Source organism: Myotis yumanensis, unplaced genomic scaffold, assembly GCF_028538775.1.
Source record: "Myotis yumanensis isolate MYYU_CA2020_CCGP unplaced genomic scaffold, mMyoYum1.0.hap1 SCAF_15, whole genome shotgun sequence".
Lineage (NCBI taxonomy): Eukaryota > Metazoa > Chordata > Mammalia > Chiroptera > Vespertilionidae > Myotis > Myotis yumanensis.
Window position 1 is genome coordinate 38878952 of NW_027223766.1, and position 17552 is coordinate 38896503.

The window sequence follows — 17552 nt, forward strand, 5'->3', positions numbered from 1 at the left end:
ATTTAAGATCTGAGAGAAGGAGAGGTAGAAATGAAGAAAAAACAAACAAACATTGAATAACTTATAGAATGAACTTCCTGCTGAGGCAGGCACGGAGATGCAGAGATTTAGAATCAAAGGCGACTGAAAAGCTGGAAGTCAGGGAGAAGAAAGGCGAGCGTATCTGTGGAAACAGTCATAGACGCTCCTTGTGGCTGTTTATTGGGGGGAAGTCGGTGGGAAGGGCTTGCAGAGACAGAACTGCAAATTAGGGAAAGGGTAAAAAGCCACAGATAGAGATGTTTTTTAAATTTAAATGTCATTTGTAAATTAGTAGCTGAAGCTCTGCAATTGGATAAGCTCCCCAAGGCACTGGGAACAGAGGGAGAAGAAAGATCAGAGAGTTTGGGAAATAAGTACAGTTAAATTCAAAAGAGCCAAGATCCAGCCCTAATCGGTTTGGCTCAGTGGCTAGAGCATTGGCCTGCAGACTGAACGGTCCCAGGTTTGATTCTGGTCAAGGGCATGTACCTTAGTTGGGGGCACATCACCAGTAGGAGGTGCGCAGGAGGCAGCTGATCGATGTTTCTAACTCTCTATCCCTCTCTCTTCCTCTCTGTAAAAAATGAATAAAATATATTTTTTAAAAAGAGCCAAGACCCAGCCAGATATGAGATGTGGAAAGTATGGTAGTTCTGGGCCCAGATTAGAATGAATATGAAGAAGAAGAATATAATTTACAATATCAATGAAAAGAAATATAAGACCCAAATAAAGTCATATTTCAACAAAATTATAAATTATAATTTGAAGATGGAAGGAAATGAGTGGATCAGTCAGAACACTCTTGGTAAAGAAATTCAACTAGATTGGAATTTTATTTTATAGAGCATTTATTGAATACTTATTATGTGCCAGAGGCAGAGGTCTAAAACTAAATAAAGATTTTATAAGAAAATCAATGTCTTCTAGAATCTCAGCAATCATTTGGATGTTACTTTCAAATGTACTTTATTATTATATCTTAGAGGCTGTCTTGTTACGGCTTCCCAAGAAGCTTAACCTGAGACGAATTCAAGTACAAGTAGTTTATTGGGGAGGAGGTCTCAGGAAATTTCAGTAGAGGGGTGGAGAAGAGGCAGGAAAGAGAAAGAAGCCCATGAAGAATGTGTTAAAAGCTAACTGGAGCTCAATTCCAATGAAAAACCCTGGAGACAGTGTAGAGCACTTCTCATATCCTAATGGAGAGGTTAAAAACAGGATGGCTATTTATCCACCAACTTCTATCCATTACTGGTTGAGGACAACTTCTGGAAACATTAATTTTCCAACACTTCCAGCTTTCCTGGCTTGCAATGAGTTTCCTCCTGAGGCTGGAAAAAGCTCCTCAAATAGAAAGTCACAGATGTTTCCACGAAGCAGCCTTTGACAGGTGACTACTGGTGAATGCTGGAGACATATGGGTGGGGATGTACTTGCTACAGGGTGTGCATAACATGAAGCTTAAAGACTCCGGCAATGAGTGAATCAGAGGTTGGTACCAGAGGAGTTAGAACTGGAAAAAGAGAAATTGGAGACACGGAATAATTTTAATAGTTTCCTACGATGTGGATCAGGAACCTTTAATTCTTTTCTCAACCACATGTCTATGATGATAATATTTTCAAATTTTAAGGTGCAATTTAATGCATGCATTATTTCATTGTCAAGTCCATAAAATGTGATCTATTTTACGCTTTTTATGTGTATTTCCTATTTGTAGAAGCCAGTGTCAACAAATGCCCCCTGGGAAAATAAAACAAGGTTCTATTCTGATTGAACAGCATCAACCAAATGAGATTTCCTTATAAAATTCCATTTGTTGAATATAAGTGGTTGTGATGAGTTTATTATGTAGTAAGTAACCGAGGACTTTCAACTTATTCTCTATTTAATTAATTGTGTATATTCCAGCAGTTGGCTGAATGAGACTAGTTAGCTATGGGAAGCAGCTATATTCAAAAGCAAGATAAGGCAAATGTCACTTAAATTTCAGACACCTAATGTTCCCAATAAATTCACTGTTTCTTGTTACTTACTAAGCACTTACCATGTGTTAGCATAGCAGAGATTTAGCATATTACAAATATATTTGTACTCAGGAGAATATGGGAAAACTTCACAGGCACAGCCTATGAATGCAGAAGTTCTAAAACACCTTCAAAACATGCATTGATCATAAATTAAAATGATAAAAAATATTCCTCATCAGTAATCTTTTGGTATTTTCAATGAATAAAACTGCAAAACTTTCAGAAACATGAAGTTTGCATCCGCATGATAGCACTTAATGTAAGTTTATCCTCGGCACAGAGGTGGGATGTTGGGAAGAAAGCTAGACTCACTCACTGGCTAACCATTCAGGGGTGTAAGACTATACATGAAAAAATGGAAACATACCATGTACCAAAGACCTTTGGAGCTTGTCATAGTTAATATTCTGTGTCAACCCGAAGTGTGGTTTGGATGAGATTAACATTTGGATCAGTGAACTTTGGGTAAAGCAGATTGTCCTCCATAATGTGATGGGCCCCATCCAATCAGTTCAAGGTATAAATAGAACAAAAACACTGGCCTCTCCAGGCAACAAGCTTCATCTGCATCACTGATTTTCCTGGGTCTCCAGCCTGCTGGCCCACACTGTACCACAGTATAGATTTTCCACTGGCCAGCTTCTGTGATCAAGTGAGCCAGTTCCCTGTACTATTATACCATCTCTCTGTTTCTCAGTCTTTCTCTCTCTCTCTATACACACACACACACACACACACACACACACACACACACCCTGCTTTCCTATTTTCCTATGTGTTCTGTTTCTCTGCAGAATCCTGACTAATACAGTCCTTGGAAATAGTCAAATTTGGACATGTAAAATCACCAAACAACAAAGGTCTGCAATTTTACTTGTTTAATTTGGAGTGTCTTTTCCATTTTAAACTTGATAGATTATCATGGGCCCGGTTTGTATGGTGAGTGAGCAATAGGAGTAGTTATTATTTATTGATAACTCACACATGCCACTCATTTAGTCTTCACAAAAATCCCTGTCAGCGAGGCCGTATTATGATCCCTGCATGACAGATAAAATTTCTAAGACACTAATTGATGGCAACATGGGTTCTGGAGTCTAGGTTGACCTTGGGCTAGTTATTTAATGTCCCCAAGCAGCAGTTTCCTCCACTGAGACAAAGGAGATAAACACTCTTGTATTGTGTGCTTGTGTAAGAATTAAATGAGATGGAAAAGCACTTTTACCCATATCTGGCCCAATGAAAGTATTAACTATATGCTATTTATTATTAAACCATGAAAGCATGCAGTATCTAACAAGATCATGTGGTGTGGGGAAAAGATGATTTATTTTTATGTTCAGTGTATTATATGCTTCCAAGAATAACTTCTTGTCAAATCAGTTTGTTCGGTGTTTCCATAGAGCACATATTTCTTGAAATGTTCTGTGTACATCCAAATGCCTGGTACGATGCATAGGCGTCCTGCAGAAGGTGGCATATTGCTAATGCACTTCAAGATGGGGACTTGAAAGATATAAAAAGGATTTGACATCTGGCATGGTGACTCAATTAATTACAGTGTTGGATTAATTAGTGTGCTGAATCTCCTGAGCCAACACCATGAGTCAGACCAGAGTAATATTACATTGGCTGGCGAATAAACAATTTAAAAGAATGTGCTAAATCCAAACTGATGCGAGGTTGGGTAAGGAAGAGTTAGCAGGCTAGATATTTTATAACAAGGAAAATTTATCTTCACGATATAAAATGCATATTCAAGTGTTGTCCGCATTATAAAGAGAATTAAAGTTGCAGGTGCCTTTGCATTAACTCATAGCTGCTCAAATAGACTGTGAGGAATCAGAAAAAATATTTTGCCTAAAGTAAAAAAAAAAAAAAGCATACCTCTAATTAGTGATGTAATTAGTGATATTTTCTCCCAGAGATTTTCTTATCAATTGAAAATTTCTTTTAAAAATGGCCAATAATTTTACCATGCTAAAATCAGTTTGCAAATGCTTGTGAGGAGGCAGGATGGCACGGTTTTAAAACTGCAGAGTCTAGAAATAAAAGGCCTAAGTTTTTATTTTCTTATCTTTAAAATGCAATAAAAAAGCTAAATTTACAGGTTTGTTTTGAAGATTACATGAGCGAATCCATTTCCAACTCTCCATACAGTGTCTAGAGAAGAATACGTGTGTGGTATGTGCTAACCATCTGTTCAACAGAACTAAGAGTAGCACACACAGTAGTACTGGTAGAATTTCATGACATAAACTATATGTGAATTCTGGAAAAGAATGATATTGAAAAAGAAAAATAGTTTTAAAGTACAGCTAAGCAAAGTTTTTCAATAGAGAAATCGTTTAAGGAAATAAGATAAGTTCGATATTTAACTAAGAGAAAAGAAGAAAAGAAGGGTATTAAGATTGTTTTTTATAAAGAACTATTACCCACTACTGGATTTTGATACCCCAAAGAGTATTCATACACTCCAAAGAGTTTCAAAAATTCTGAAAAACTTTATATCTAAAAATCAAATACTTTGAAAAATATAAAACATGACATAAAATAGGTTTAGAGTGGTACAGGACTAGGGAAAAAAAAGCCAAAATGATATCATCTGTCAAAAAATTATTCAGGAAATTACTTCACTGACAAACTTTCACAGATAGATTTTCCACACATCCCAATCTAGGATATGCTAAAAAAGTATAAAAGCACCACTCTACATATATGTAGGCAATGACAAAAAGAGTAATAAAAATTTGCATTTCTCTATAGATATTAGAAGGGGAAAATGTTCATTTCTTGCATCAGTAATCGGTGCCACTTCAGTGCCATTACACTTTTGAAGAACTATTAGAGAAATGACTACAGGTTGTGTTGGCATCTGATATGTAGTGATGAATAAGATAAATATCTTCTTGCCTAAAACATAATCAACAGTGCTAGACAACCAATAGAAACCTCCAGATAAATGGGTTTAGAAGAGCATTTAACTCAACCTATGATATTTAGACAATTTTATTCTTTTTGACTTTGCTTGAGAAATCAGTAAAGGAATCAATATAGGACTGTCTATGAATACATCTCTACCAAGCAAGGCCTGCAGTGTGTGGAGGGCCACATCTCAAAATCTTTTTGAAATAGGTGCACTGGATCACCAAGAATTAAACTGCCTAGGTTATTAAATGTTGAGCCTCTGCTATCAACTTGTTTCTTAAAAAATGTAAAATCTCTTGCTTCATCCTTTTATGAAAATACGTGAGTTTAGGAAGTAAAAAGCACACCCCAAACATTTCACATGTTAATTAAAAGTTTGGTGACACAAATATTTTCTATTTATTCCACTCATTACTGTTAGGTGAACCAGTAAGTAACCTTTGTCTCATCCGCATGGCATGGGATAAGCAGAGATCTATGCATGTCAGTTTCTTTCGTGAAATAACTTGAACAAGAAATTTCGTTCATGTGATAAGTTGAAGAAGAAATGCAGTCTTGGTGAGTTCTGCACATTAGTCAAAACCCCTCTGGGAGTTTTTATATCTCCACAGTGTAGATAAGGTCATTTAGTAGCCATGAGACTCTCCCTATATAAATGGAATTTAGAGAGAATATAATTTCTGGATTTTCTAAAGAATATAAGACCTTTTCCCCACAAATTTTAGCCTTTGAGTTATCACATAATAGGACTGGTCCTAATTACCAGGACCTGTGAATGTTACGTAACATGGCAAAGAAAAATTACAGAAGTAGATGGAATTAAAGTTGCTAAATAGCTGAACTTTAAAATAGATTCTCCTTGATTACCCATGTGGGCTCAGTGTAATCACCAAGGTTCTTAAATGTAAGAGAAGGAGACAGGAGAGTCAGGGTCAAAATGTGGACACCACAAAGACTCTCTCAGTGACTGCGGGCTTTGAAGAGGGAAGGAGGCCATACGCCAGGGATTGTGGGCAGCCCAGAGAAGCTGGGAAAGCGAAGAAAACAGACTGTCCCCTAGAGACTCCCCAAAGGAATTCAGTCCTACAGACACCTTGATTTTCAGCCCAGTGAGAGATTCATTCCAGAATCCAAATCTTCAGAACTGCAAGATGATAAATTTGTGTTGCTTTAATCCACCAAGTTTGTGGCAATTTGCTATAGCAGCAGTGGGAAACTAATATACCCAATTAAGAAATGAAGTTTAAATGGAACCAAGCATCCCATCTATGACTTTTAAAAACATCTAATTAATCAGTTGTCTAGATAATCTTACGTAGAGGCAAACTTTCTGATCTCAGAACTTAGAAAAACACACAAAAAACTTAACAACAAATACAATGCTAATCATTTATCCTTGCTCGTATGGGCACAAAGAGTCCTACCGAGGAATAGCAAGGTTGCTTATTTCTTGCTCTTCATGTAAACCCGTAATGTATGACAATTAATTTGCGTCATCTTAAAAACAAAAGCATTTGTATGTATTATTAAATGTGAATAGTATTAGTCTGGCTAAGCAGATAAAGCAACAACGTTATAAATTACCTTACTAAACAACCATTTAGTAATGATTAACCTGTTTCCTTCTAAATTCTGCGTATATTACTGTCAGAGACAAACCACTTGGAAAATATCCAAGTGTTGGGTCCATGAATAAGAAAAAAAAAATCCCTGTTATTTTTAGTGATTTCACTGGGAAGCAAACAGATAATTTCTGAGCAATGACAAAATACTGAGTTAGAACATCCACATACCAAGGAATTATTATTCAGGTCCATCTTCCCAGCGAATGGGCCCCAGGTTGTTCCCACAGGAAGTTGCTGCCGACTCTGAATTTTCCGTTCCCCATCTTTCTGACAGACCTCCAGCTCTCCTGCAAAGGACAGAAACAAGTATTTTCACTTGTGAGCTTTAACAACAGCCACCTCTTTTTGTGCGTTTGCTTTATGTGCACAATACCTTCAGCACTCATATAAAGAGAATTAATTATGCTTGTCTAAAAAAACAACTGATCTTATTATCCTAGGAGGAAAATAAAATTTGTCCTTATAATTGTATTCAAATTTAGTCCCATTTTTTTCTTGCACCTTTGCACACACATCATCTACTGAAGTCAATTCTATTTAGCAAGTCCTAAGAACCAGAAATAATAATACTTCCTCAAAAGGCATTGGTCCAATGCTGAAACAGATAGACAAGAAACATTAGGACAATGAGGTAGAGCTTAAATTCCTATATGTCATCACCAATGTATGTGAAAAATTACAACTAAAGATATCTATCTTAGGCAGTAATTTTACTATAATTATCCAAGACTTGAACAAAATCAGGAAAGTTGTTTTTTTTTTTAATATATTTTATTGATTTTTTACAGAGAGGAAGGGAGAGAGATAGAGAGTTAGAAACATCGATGAGAGAGAAACATCGATCAGCTGCCTCCTGCACATCTCCCACTGGGGATGTGCCCGCAACCCAGGTACATGCCCTTGACCGGAATCGAACCTGGGACCTTTCAGTGCGCAGGCCAACGCTCTATCCACTGAGCCAAACCGGTTTCGGCGGAAGTTTTCTTTCTTTTTTTTTTTTTAAGTACTTGATAATTTTCTAAAATTTTACTAGTTCCAATGAATAAAAACATCTACGTGTATAAAAAATAGAAATACATTTTTTTTCCCCAAATAAGAAAGGTTTGGTCAAAGTCATTTAAAAAAATTTTTCATCTAAAAATATGTTTGTATTGCTTTTAGAGAGAGAGGAAGGGAGAGAGAAAGAAAAACCTGGATGTGAGAGAGAAATATCAATAGGTTGCCTCTTGTCTGGGGATGGAACTCCAAAACCCAGGTATGTGCTGTGACCAGGAATCGAACCCACAACCTTTTTGGTATATGGCATGAAGCTACAACTGACTGAGCCACCCGGCCAGGGCCAAAGTTATTTTTATATTTAGTGCTTTAGGTAAGATTCTGTGTTAGAAAAAGAGTTTGTTTAAGAAATAAGTGAATTAATAAAAACTTACAGGAGAGCTTCAAAACTTCAAAGAATGGCCACCAGCCTGAACATTTTTGGGGATTAACAAAAAAAAAAAATCTTAATCCGGAAATGGAGCCTTTCTCTTTAAATAATTAAATATATGCTATGTATGCCTTAAAAGTATTACCATACCATATTATCACACCAAAATTTTATCTTTTAATAAATTAATATAATTTATTAGTTTTTAAAATATATTTTATTGATATTTTACGGAGAGGAAGGGAGAGGGATAGAGAGTTAGAAACATCGATGAGAGAGAAACATCGATCAGCTGCCTCCTGCACACCCCCTACTGGGGATGTGCCCACAACCAAGGTATATGCCCTTGACTGGAATCGAACCTGGGACCTTTCAGTCCACAGGCTGAGGCTCTATCCACTGAGCCAAACTGGTTAGGGCATTATTAGTTTTTTTTTAATGGTGTTTCTTCTCAGCCTGCTCAGCAGCAGATATAAAAATGGGAAGGACTGGAATAGGAAGACGTCTAAGTGGAAATCCATACAGAATAGGAAGTTGAGGAAAATCCTAAATAGAATATAATGTATTCAGTAATTAAATTTCCTAAATGATGTAAGCCATGGTAGGTAACATATTATGAAAATGTTGCCTTAATCTTGTCCTAGTTTTTTTTTTTCAAGTCAACAACTATCTTTAAATATGAACACCTAATCATGATGATTTTAAAAGCAAAACCATCAACCTGAGTTCAATTATATCTCTTCTTTACATCTCTATGTCTGTGTCACTTCTTTTGAATAGTTAAAATACCAGACATTATATTTCATGTTTTATGACTACTTACCCCCAAAACCAAGATCAAAGTATATAAATCATAATCAGCTAAAATATTGTGTAATCATTAAATTGTGTCCATTATAAAATAGAAAAATATCTGCATCTGAACAATAAACATGTAATAGAAATAATTCCATATTCACAGTGAAAAGATTCAAATTTAAAGACTGCACCTCTATTCTCCCTCCTCACACTCCTTTTCTCTCCCAATTGTCAAATATACTCAAAATGGAAGAATTCATTGAATTCATTAAGGTAAGATAAAAACCTCCCAATTTTTTCAGTGGCTCATATGATTAGTAATGAGAAAATGGACTCAGAAAGGTTCAGTATACCTGAGCTTCTAAAGAATAGTTTTAGAAATAGTTTACCTAATATATTAATATATTAATATATATTAAATAATATATTAGTGCTTTAAAAAAATCAAATCATGAAGCTTATTCAGAATTCAAGGAATACAGAATAGAAATTTGTAATTGTATGTGGAATAACAAACCCATTTCTGAGATTTGTCCCTGAAATTGTTTTTCATTTGTGTACAGCCACTTTGATTAATGCATTGGAATCAAAGACCTTGCATAGAAACACCCTCAATGACAGAGCACGGATAACAATCTATTATGATGTCAAAAAGGAATAGGTGGGAAATGTCCCTAAAGTAAGCATATTTATGCGATATAGCAGTCACTTAAATCTTTAGACTATTTCTTCTATTAGAAAATAAACTTTTATTTCGACCTGATCGTTCTTAGTATTTTCAACCATACTTACATTTTAAACGCATGTACAATTTACCAATTAAAGGTAAAATACACTTCAACCCTTAGCTAAACTCTAGTTAAGACTGTTGTTTTCTACATAAAGATGATGCCCAAATAATTTGCTCATTTTTACACACTAAAAAATAGTCATGTCACATTTAAGAGGAATCATGAGAATCTTTGAAAACCCTTTTAAAAAGTAATTCATCCTCTTTTTCTGCCACTGACATTTTTCATTTGAAAAGGGCTCCGACTCAAACAGTGACTTCTTATCTATGCCAGTGGATTTACAAGCAGCTCTGTCTTTTAATGGGTTAATAATTACAAACTTAGGGAAGATCATAAAGTGATACCCAAATATATCCCAAATTTTGGAGGTGTCTTCCTATAATGCTTTAAAATTTTCAATAGATCACAAATACTTTATGAGCTCTTAGAGATGGCCGTAACAGAGAGCCCAGTAACCATTCAAGCTATCAAGCCAATCATTTCAACTTCATTAGACCAGCAGGCAAATCCCAGTCTCCTTTCTGGCCTGTCAGAAGTTATTTCAAAGTTTGGGAAAAATCCTTTCTGTTGCTGAAATAGTTAAATAAAAGTATTCATTTATTCACAACAGTATTATAGAACTGCAAAAAAAAAAAAAAAGAAAATTATTAGCATTTAGATAGTACAAAGGTTACATAGGTTAATGACAGCAAGAGAAATAAGACATTGTACAAATGGAAGTTATATTTAATTTAACTTCCAGTTGCTTAAGAGTATGATATTTTTAATTTTTTCAATGATAAGTGTCACAAAATAGAGGAAACATTATTGCATTAAAAGTAAGAAGATTGATTTTTAGCCCCAACTCTATCCAGTAACCAGCTGAATTGCCATGAATATATTAAATCTTTTTTTGAGTCGTTGGTTCTTCACTGTTAAAGAGGGGTTTTCACTCACTTGCCTTTTGGTAAGGTGTCCAGGGCACCATGACTTTCTTTCCCCAGATGTGACATATTATGAGAGAAAGAGTACTTGGGCTGATGGTCAAAGAGCCAGGTCCTAGCACCACCTTATCATAAAGTGGATGTTTGATTCGAAAAGATCAGAGACTTCAAAATCAGAAAGCAAAGCTCTTATTTGATTTGTGTATTCATTCTTTTTGCCTCCATTCATTGGTTTATGCCTTCATTTAGCCTGCTAATATTGATTGGGTGTCTACTAAATACCAGACACTGGGTGACACTCAAGCATAAAATGAAAAACAAATCTAGACCCTGGATACATTTCAGAAATTGTAATCTGTAAGGCCTGGGAAGTAGAAGCTGTAGAATTGAGTGATTATTCAGATTTTAGTTGAGGAAGAAACAATGCAACAATGATGTTTAAGTATCTGGCTTAGGCCAGTGGGCCAACAGTCATGTACCTACTGAGATTGGGAACACAGGGAAAGAGAAGACTTCGGGATAAGATGAAGAGCTATAATTTAAAAATATTCAAGTAGATGTAGCTGTAAGGAAAACAAGAGGTGATTTCTAGATGGGCAGGTACAAGGCTGGGCTCAGAAGCAAGGTCATGGCAAGAATGATAAATATTGGCATTTATTCATTAATTAAAACTGAATATATGGTAATAAAAGCCATAAGACAGTTGATCTAGGAGTGATGGAAGAGCAGGCACAGAAAATTTAGAAAGGCAAAATAATAAAAAATAAACTAAACATGGTACCATAGCAGGCAATGGATTGATTAAGAATTTAAAGGAGAAGGGATCAATCAAGTAATGTGAAAATTTATGAGAGTAAGAAAGGGACTAGAAAGATTCCTTTTGGTAAGATGACGAGCCTGGGTATCTGGAGTGAAAGGACTTTTGTAGACTGAGAGGCCAGGACACAAACTGGAATAGGTTCAAACTTAAATTTGAGAAGAGTAAATGGAACAAGTCAGATGATCCCGAGCAAGTTCCTTAACCCTTTGTACTTTACAATATGGTATTGTAAACAGGAACCTCAATACCATATGGTTGTTAGGAGAATTAACTCAGATAACATATGCAAAGTACCTAATAATTATTTACTGTTTCACCCAAAAGAAATCAAAGCATTCTAAGAGTGTGTTCACAAATTTCTAGCATCACATTTAACCATTCACCAGGGTCTGTGGTCACATTCTGTCTTTAACACCTCTATATGAAATACTCCCCATCCCTTGATTAGCATCCTTTCAAATATATCCTGGATCCACATTCCTTACAAGCATTTTCCAGGTATTTATCAATTCAGATGTAGATGACCAACCAGCCTCAATTCACTCTATGGCTCCAATTCTGTCTCCCAATCACTATCAGGATAAACTTATTAAAACTACACTTCCATCATGTCACTCATTGGTGAAATTACTTCACTGGCTCCCTTTTGACCATCCAACTTGAACTTCTATGTCTGACTCTGAATCATATCACAACATTGCTCCACGGTGTCTGGCTGACTTTCTTTTCTACTCCCCAGAATACGTTCTTCTTTCATCTAATCAGGAAAGTCTTCGGCGTGCCTTCCTCATTGTCTCCAGTCTAACTCCCACACCTTTCTGAGAATTGTTCCCTCTACCTGGCAAGCACACTGTCCTCCGGGTGCCTTGACAAACCCTACTAATGTTGCAAGATCAATCCCAAAGCTAATCTCTTTCATGAAACTTCTTTGAACCCCAGAACAAACTGAGTTCTCCTTCCCTAACAGCGCCATGATATTACAGTCCAATACCACACAGTTTTGTGTTAATTACTTCTTAGTAGTGTCCCCTTGATAACTTCTTTCACCTCGACACAAGTAAAAACATCATGAACTTCAGGTATATTTTGTATTTCTGTTTATTCTCTGGTAATTAATATGGGTTTTATGCCATGCGGTAATTACAAAGTACAAATTGAACACTGAGCTGACTGGATAAGATTTTCATAAGATCATAAACTCCATTTGAGTACAGTTAACGTTGATTTTTACAGACAAAAAAAATTGTCTTAATATGTGTCTTCTTTGAATTATAACAACCTTATGTTTCATTTGTTCAACATTTTATTATATTCATACACATTTTACCTCGTTTGTGAAATGTAGAGCAAGATAAAAAATAAAGATTTTTCTCTTGTGCCCAGTTTATATTTTTACAGCGATTCTTCAAAAAGAAGCCTTATTTTTTTAACATGCTGGGTAAGTGCACACAAAATATTTGAGACACATAGGATGGACTAATCAATTTTGGTAAAAGATAATATTGTTAGTGCTGAGGGCTGTTTCTCTTATCTTCTTGATAATGCATACTTTTAAAAGTCTGTGATTACTCAAAGACTTATGATAGCTTCACTTAAAAAAAAAAAAAAAGCCCTAAGTCAGAAATCACTACCAAACATACTGCAGCTTTTAAGATATCACCCTACTTTTTTTGCCCAAGCAAAAGAAATTTACTAGTGGAAAGAAATACTTAAAATCATGAGAGAGATACTCAAATCTTTTTTCATTGAAGGTGCTATCGAGCCATCATTTTGTTTCTTTTTAATGGGGTCCTTTTGCTGCCTCTTTAGAAAGCAAAGTATATGAGAAGCGTTGCACACCAAAGGGGAACAGACAAGCTGTGGGCCTTTTAGCACAGTTATCAGCAATCATGCTTCAACCAAGCTTAGCATTAAGTTGATGACATAAATGCATATGGTATTTACAGAACATCGCTTAACTCCAGGCTCAGATTTCACGGGACATCGCTGCAAGTAAATGAGATGACAGGAGATCATGTTTCATTTGCCGAAAATAAACTTTGGATTGGTTTGAACTTGGTTTTAGAGATATTTAACCAAATTTTAAAGCAGGCCACATGAATGGGTTCATAATGTTTAGCAGGCCTTTCTAGAGCAGAAAGCTAGAGCGTCAGAACCCACATTTACATTTGCTCCATGGTTGAAAAAACAGTATACATCATGGTATCAAACATGGGCAGCCCCGAAGGCATGCTGAGTTCAAAAAGCGCTCAAAGATTCAAGAAATCTCTAAACATGTTCAAAGTCAGCCAAGGTGGCTGAGCTCTGGCAGAGCTCTGGCTGTCTTATGGTTTAACCATTTGACAGCTGCTAGCCAGATACATACGAGGATTAGATGGTCATTTTACTGCTCCTTATCTGCACAAACTGCAGTCTGGTCAGGATGCACGTTTCCTCCGGCATTAATGACAGCACGTCTCATCTGCATTTTAAGACAAATAGTGCCTTTACAGGATGCTTTGTGGATCCATCTCGAAGCTTGGTTTGGCAAGGAAATGAGACTCCTTGGCCAGTGGCGGCAAATCGCCTTATTGGGATCCCTTTTCTAATTTTCCTTCTCAATTTTTGAGTCATGCAGTCATCACACACACTAAACCACAGTTTTGAACATAAACTTGAAATACGACATTCCCTATTCAAGTCCTCCAGTCAAACCCTGATAAATCAGGCTGGCCATGCAGCGATCTTATCCCTTCTGACTCTTTAATAAATCGAACCTTGTAAGTTCGTACTGTTGGAAGTTGTCACTAAATGAAATTGTGACCTTATCCGGCACATGAACTTATCCTGCTGACAACTACATTTATTGTGTGGATAAGGCGTGGGGGGTAGGGGGGAAGAAAAAAATAATAACGGAAAAAAATGAGATATTTGATAATTCTGATCTTAGCCATACGTAACTCTAACAGATGAGATCTTTTTGATGTTCCTTTAATGATTTGCCAAAGACGAGTCTCTACTTAGAGAAAAATGCTCACCCCAGGTAAGTGCTGAGGGCACCGCAGCTGGTATTAAAAGTGTGTGAAGAGGTACGGGGTGACAGCAGCGAATCCCAAGCTATTAGTTTAACACAAAGAGCCCTGAATTAGCTTGTAATTGCACCGGGAAAGATAACATAATGGTGGTGGCAAAATAGAAACATTCCCTTTCCACGCCAGGCATTCAGTGTCTAACAACTCTAAAGCAAGACCCTGGAATGGTCTAAACCAGGGGTGGGCAAACTTTTTGACTCGAGGGCCACAATGGGTTCTTAAACTGGACCGGAGGGCCGGAACAAAAGCATGGATGGAGTGTTTGTGTGAACTAATATAAATTCAAAGTTAACATCATTACATAAAAGGGTACGGTCTTTTTTTTTTTTAGTTTTTTCATTTCAAACTGGCCGGATCCGGCCCGTGGGCCATAGTTTGCCCACGGCTGGTCTAAACACTAGAGCACGTTAAATCACGGCAGTTCTTCAGAATGCAAAATGCACCCGTTGGCTCTCGTTTCTAAAAAGCCTTCGAAATCAATGCATACCGCACTGTTTAAGAAGCAAATGAGCAGGCACGTGCTACCAAATAATGGCATGTATTACCAACTCAGGGAGCTTTTCCTTCCTTATTCTGCCTGGTCTTAAGGATTCATGTCTGGGCATTCTTTCTATCCTCAGGCCCATGGAAACCTACCAATGATCATTTTCAGGACAGAAAAATAGGAGAGATAAAGAATAGTTCTAGGTAGTAGTATTATTGGGAATAAAGTAGAAAATTCAAGATTTAAAAAAAAACCCAAAAAACAACATACCGTGATCTGAAGTAACTAGAAAGCCACAACCTGCATATTCACGTACAAAATAAGCTTTATATGCAGAGAACACGTTCAAGTGTGGGAGCAAGAAATTGCCATGTTCTGCCTTTTGCTCTATGGTCTGCTCCTATGAGTAACAACAAAACTCCAGCTCAACCCAGGTACCTGAAAATATTCACCTGGAGCACGACTCGCTTTGCTTTGGGGAATGTTTGGGAAAGTCACTGGCAGAAGGAGCTGCCGTTTCTGGACATGTTTCAGCCGCTGGAAGGAGGAGGGGGCGTCATCAGTCTTTTGCTCAAGAAACCTGGCACCGTGTGCTTCTCCGCTGCCAGAAACCCTCCCTGACCTTCCAGCCGACACCCCTCCTCACAGGCTGACCGAGTACCACTTCCTGATTCCAATCTTGAGCCACAGAGGGGAGGGTCTGCCTAGGGAGGAATCATCGTGGACAGGAGAGGTCTGGGCGAGCAGACACAGGAAACAGCAGTGGAGGAGCAGCAGCCAGGAGTCAGCCTACAGGCGGGAGGGCCACCGCCTGCAGAGCACTGGGCAGGGAAGGCCGGGTTTCTCCAGAAGGAGACACTCCAAAGGAGATACTGTGGGTGAAAATCACCCCCAGATCCTGTTCGGCGAGAAAGAAGCAAGAAACAGCTTTCAAAGAACATTTAACACCAATGGACCTCATTGATATTCATGGTTCTACATTTTAGGCAACATTTATTTTTTTAACAGTCCTCACTCAAGGACATGAGTAGAGAGAGGAAGAGAGAGAGAAACACTGATGTGAGAAAGAAACACCCACACGTGCTCCAACCAGCACACAGGCATGTGCCCTGGCATGGAATCAAACCGGCAACTTTCAGCACACAGGGTGACGCCCAACCATCCTAGCCACTCCAGCTATGCATAGGCAGCCTTTGCTTGTTGTCTGGTAAAGTCGTATGCTTTCTCATAAGTTTGTTTATTCATTTAGAAGAAGATAGTGGGAGCACAAGGAAACTCTACACAGGTCATTGCTTATAAGGTGTTCCTTCAGTTCAATGCCTGTAAGAAACCCACGTGGAGTCTTGCTTACATGGTAAGATGGTATAGGTGCAGAGGAGAGAAAATGTACTGATAAGTTTGAACAGGTAAACGGTATTGTGTCCACTGTGATTAGAATGATTTTTGCCTGGAAGGAGCGGTCTGTAAGAAGCTCCATGTGGGAGTGGGAAAGGGAAATCTGGGGTCATAATATGTGGAAACCAAAGGATGCCAGAATGACTTGACAGGTGAACGAATAACATGAGAAAAACCACAACAATACTTTGAAAGCTTTTCATCTAAATCAGGGAAGTAACAGTGCACTAACAGAAATGTGCAGAAGACTGGTCTAAAGTGGTATTCCGTTATAGCTTTAAAGAATTTTATCCCGAGAACAATGTCTAAGTATCACTAAAAGTGCTAAAAAACATAAGAGTGAAAAATAGAACCATAAAGAGACTAAAAATTCCACCATGTACAAATGACTATGGACCATAGGCTACTTGAGTTCATATCTACAACACTACTGCCAGCGCAGCACATGTAACACCGAAATGTTTTATGAAACCTTAATGTGGGTCCCAGAATTCAGAAGAATAAATACTGTGCAGACTAGACATTGAAGCATTAACGAAATTAATCAGCAAATGAGTTCTCTTATTGTATGGCATCTTCAAGAAATTATATATTTGCGTGTGTATGTACACACATACACACACACACGTACATACATATATAGTTTGGAAATGTTTTAGTCTCTGGAAAGATTTAATATGTAGGCTAAAATCCTGGCACAAAGTTTCCTTTTTTTATTTCAAAAGCCTGAACATGCATTGCTGAAAATGTTATTAGTTTCAAAAAAAATACTTCCAAAAATATAATTCCTAAAGATCAAGCAAGCTGCAGTCATTTGCTTACACTTCTGGAGTCTTTCATTAATGCGTGTATACCTTCACAGTTGCATATATACTTAAATTATGCATAACTGACAAGAGTAATTTTGCCCAAAGCAGGCTTCTTGACACTTTTGTTTCTTGGGTGCAGTACACAGTCCATGTTTCTGTGTTCTGAAGGCCTTAGCTGTCTGGCATACGGCTGGAAAGATTCATCATTAGTATTATGTTTAAGCCTTACTGTCCTCTGAAATCTGCCTGTCACTCCTATTGAACGCTTCCCTGATTCCTACAGCCTCTCTTTCCAGATGGCCAGAGGTAGTCTTGCCTTTTGAACGACTGCAATGTTTGATTTTTAACTCTAAAATTTTTCATCATTTTCCTCCTGATATTAGTGATTTGTATATACTCATTAGCTCTCTTTTTTGAATTTACTAGATATC

At 37.2% G+C, this 17552-nt stretch overlaps 1 protein-coding gene across 3 annotated transcripts in view; it reads right to left on the reverse strand.

Moving 5' to 3' along the window:
- Positions 1-17552, reverse strand: part of ZFPM2 (zinc finger protein, FOG family member 2) — a 425162-nt gene that overhangs the window by 201536 nt on the left and 206074 nt on the right. For all 3 annotated transcript variants that reach the window (XM_070392063.1, XM_070392062.1, XM_070392061.1), the window contains one exon: positions 6773-6891. In XM_070392063.1, coding sequence (XP_070248164.1) covers positions 6773-6891 — 119 coding nt within the window. The remainder of the gene's footprint in view (positions 1-6772; positions 6892-17552) is intronic.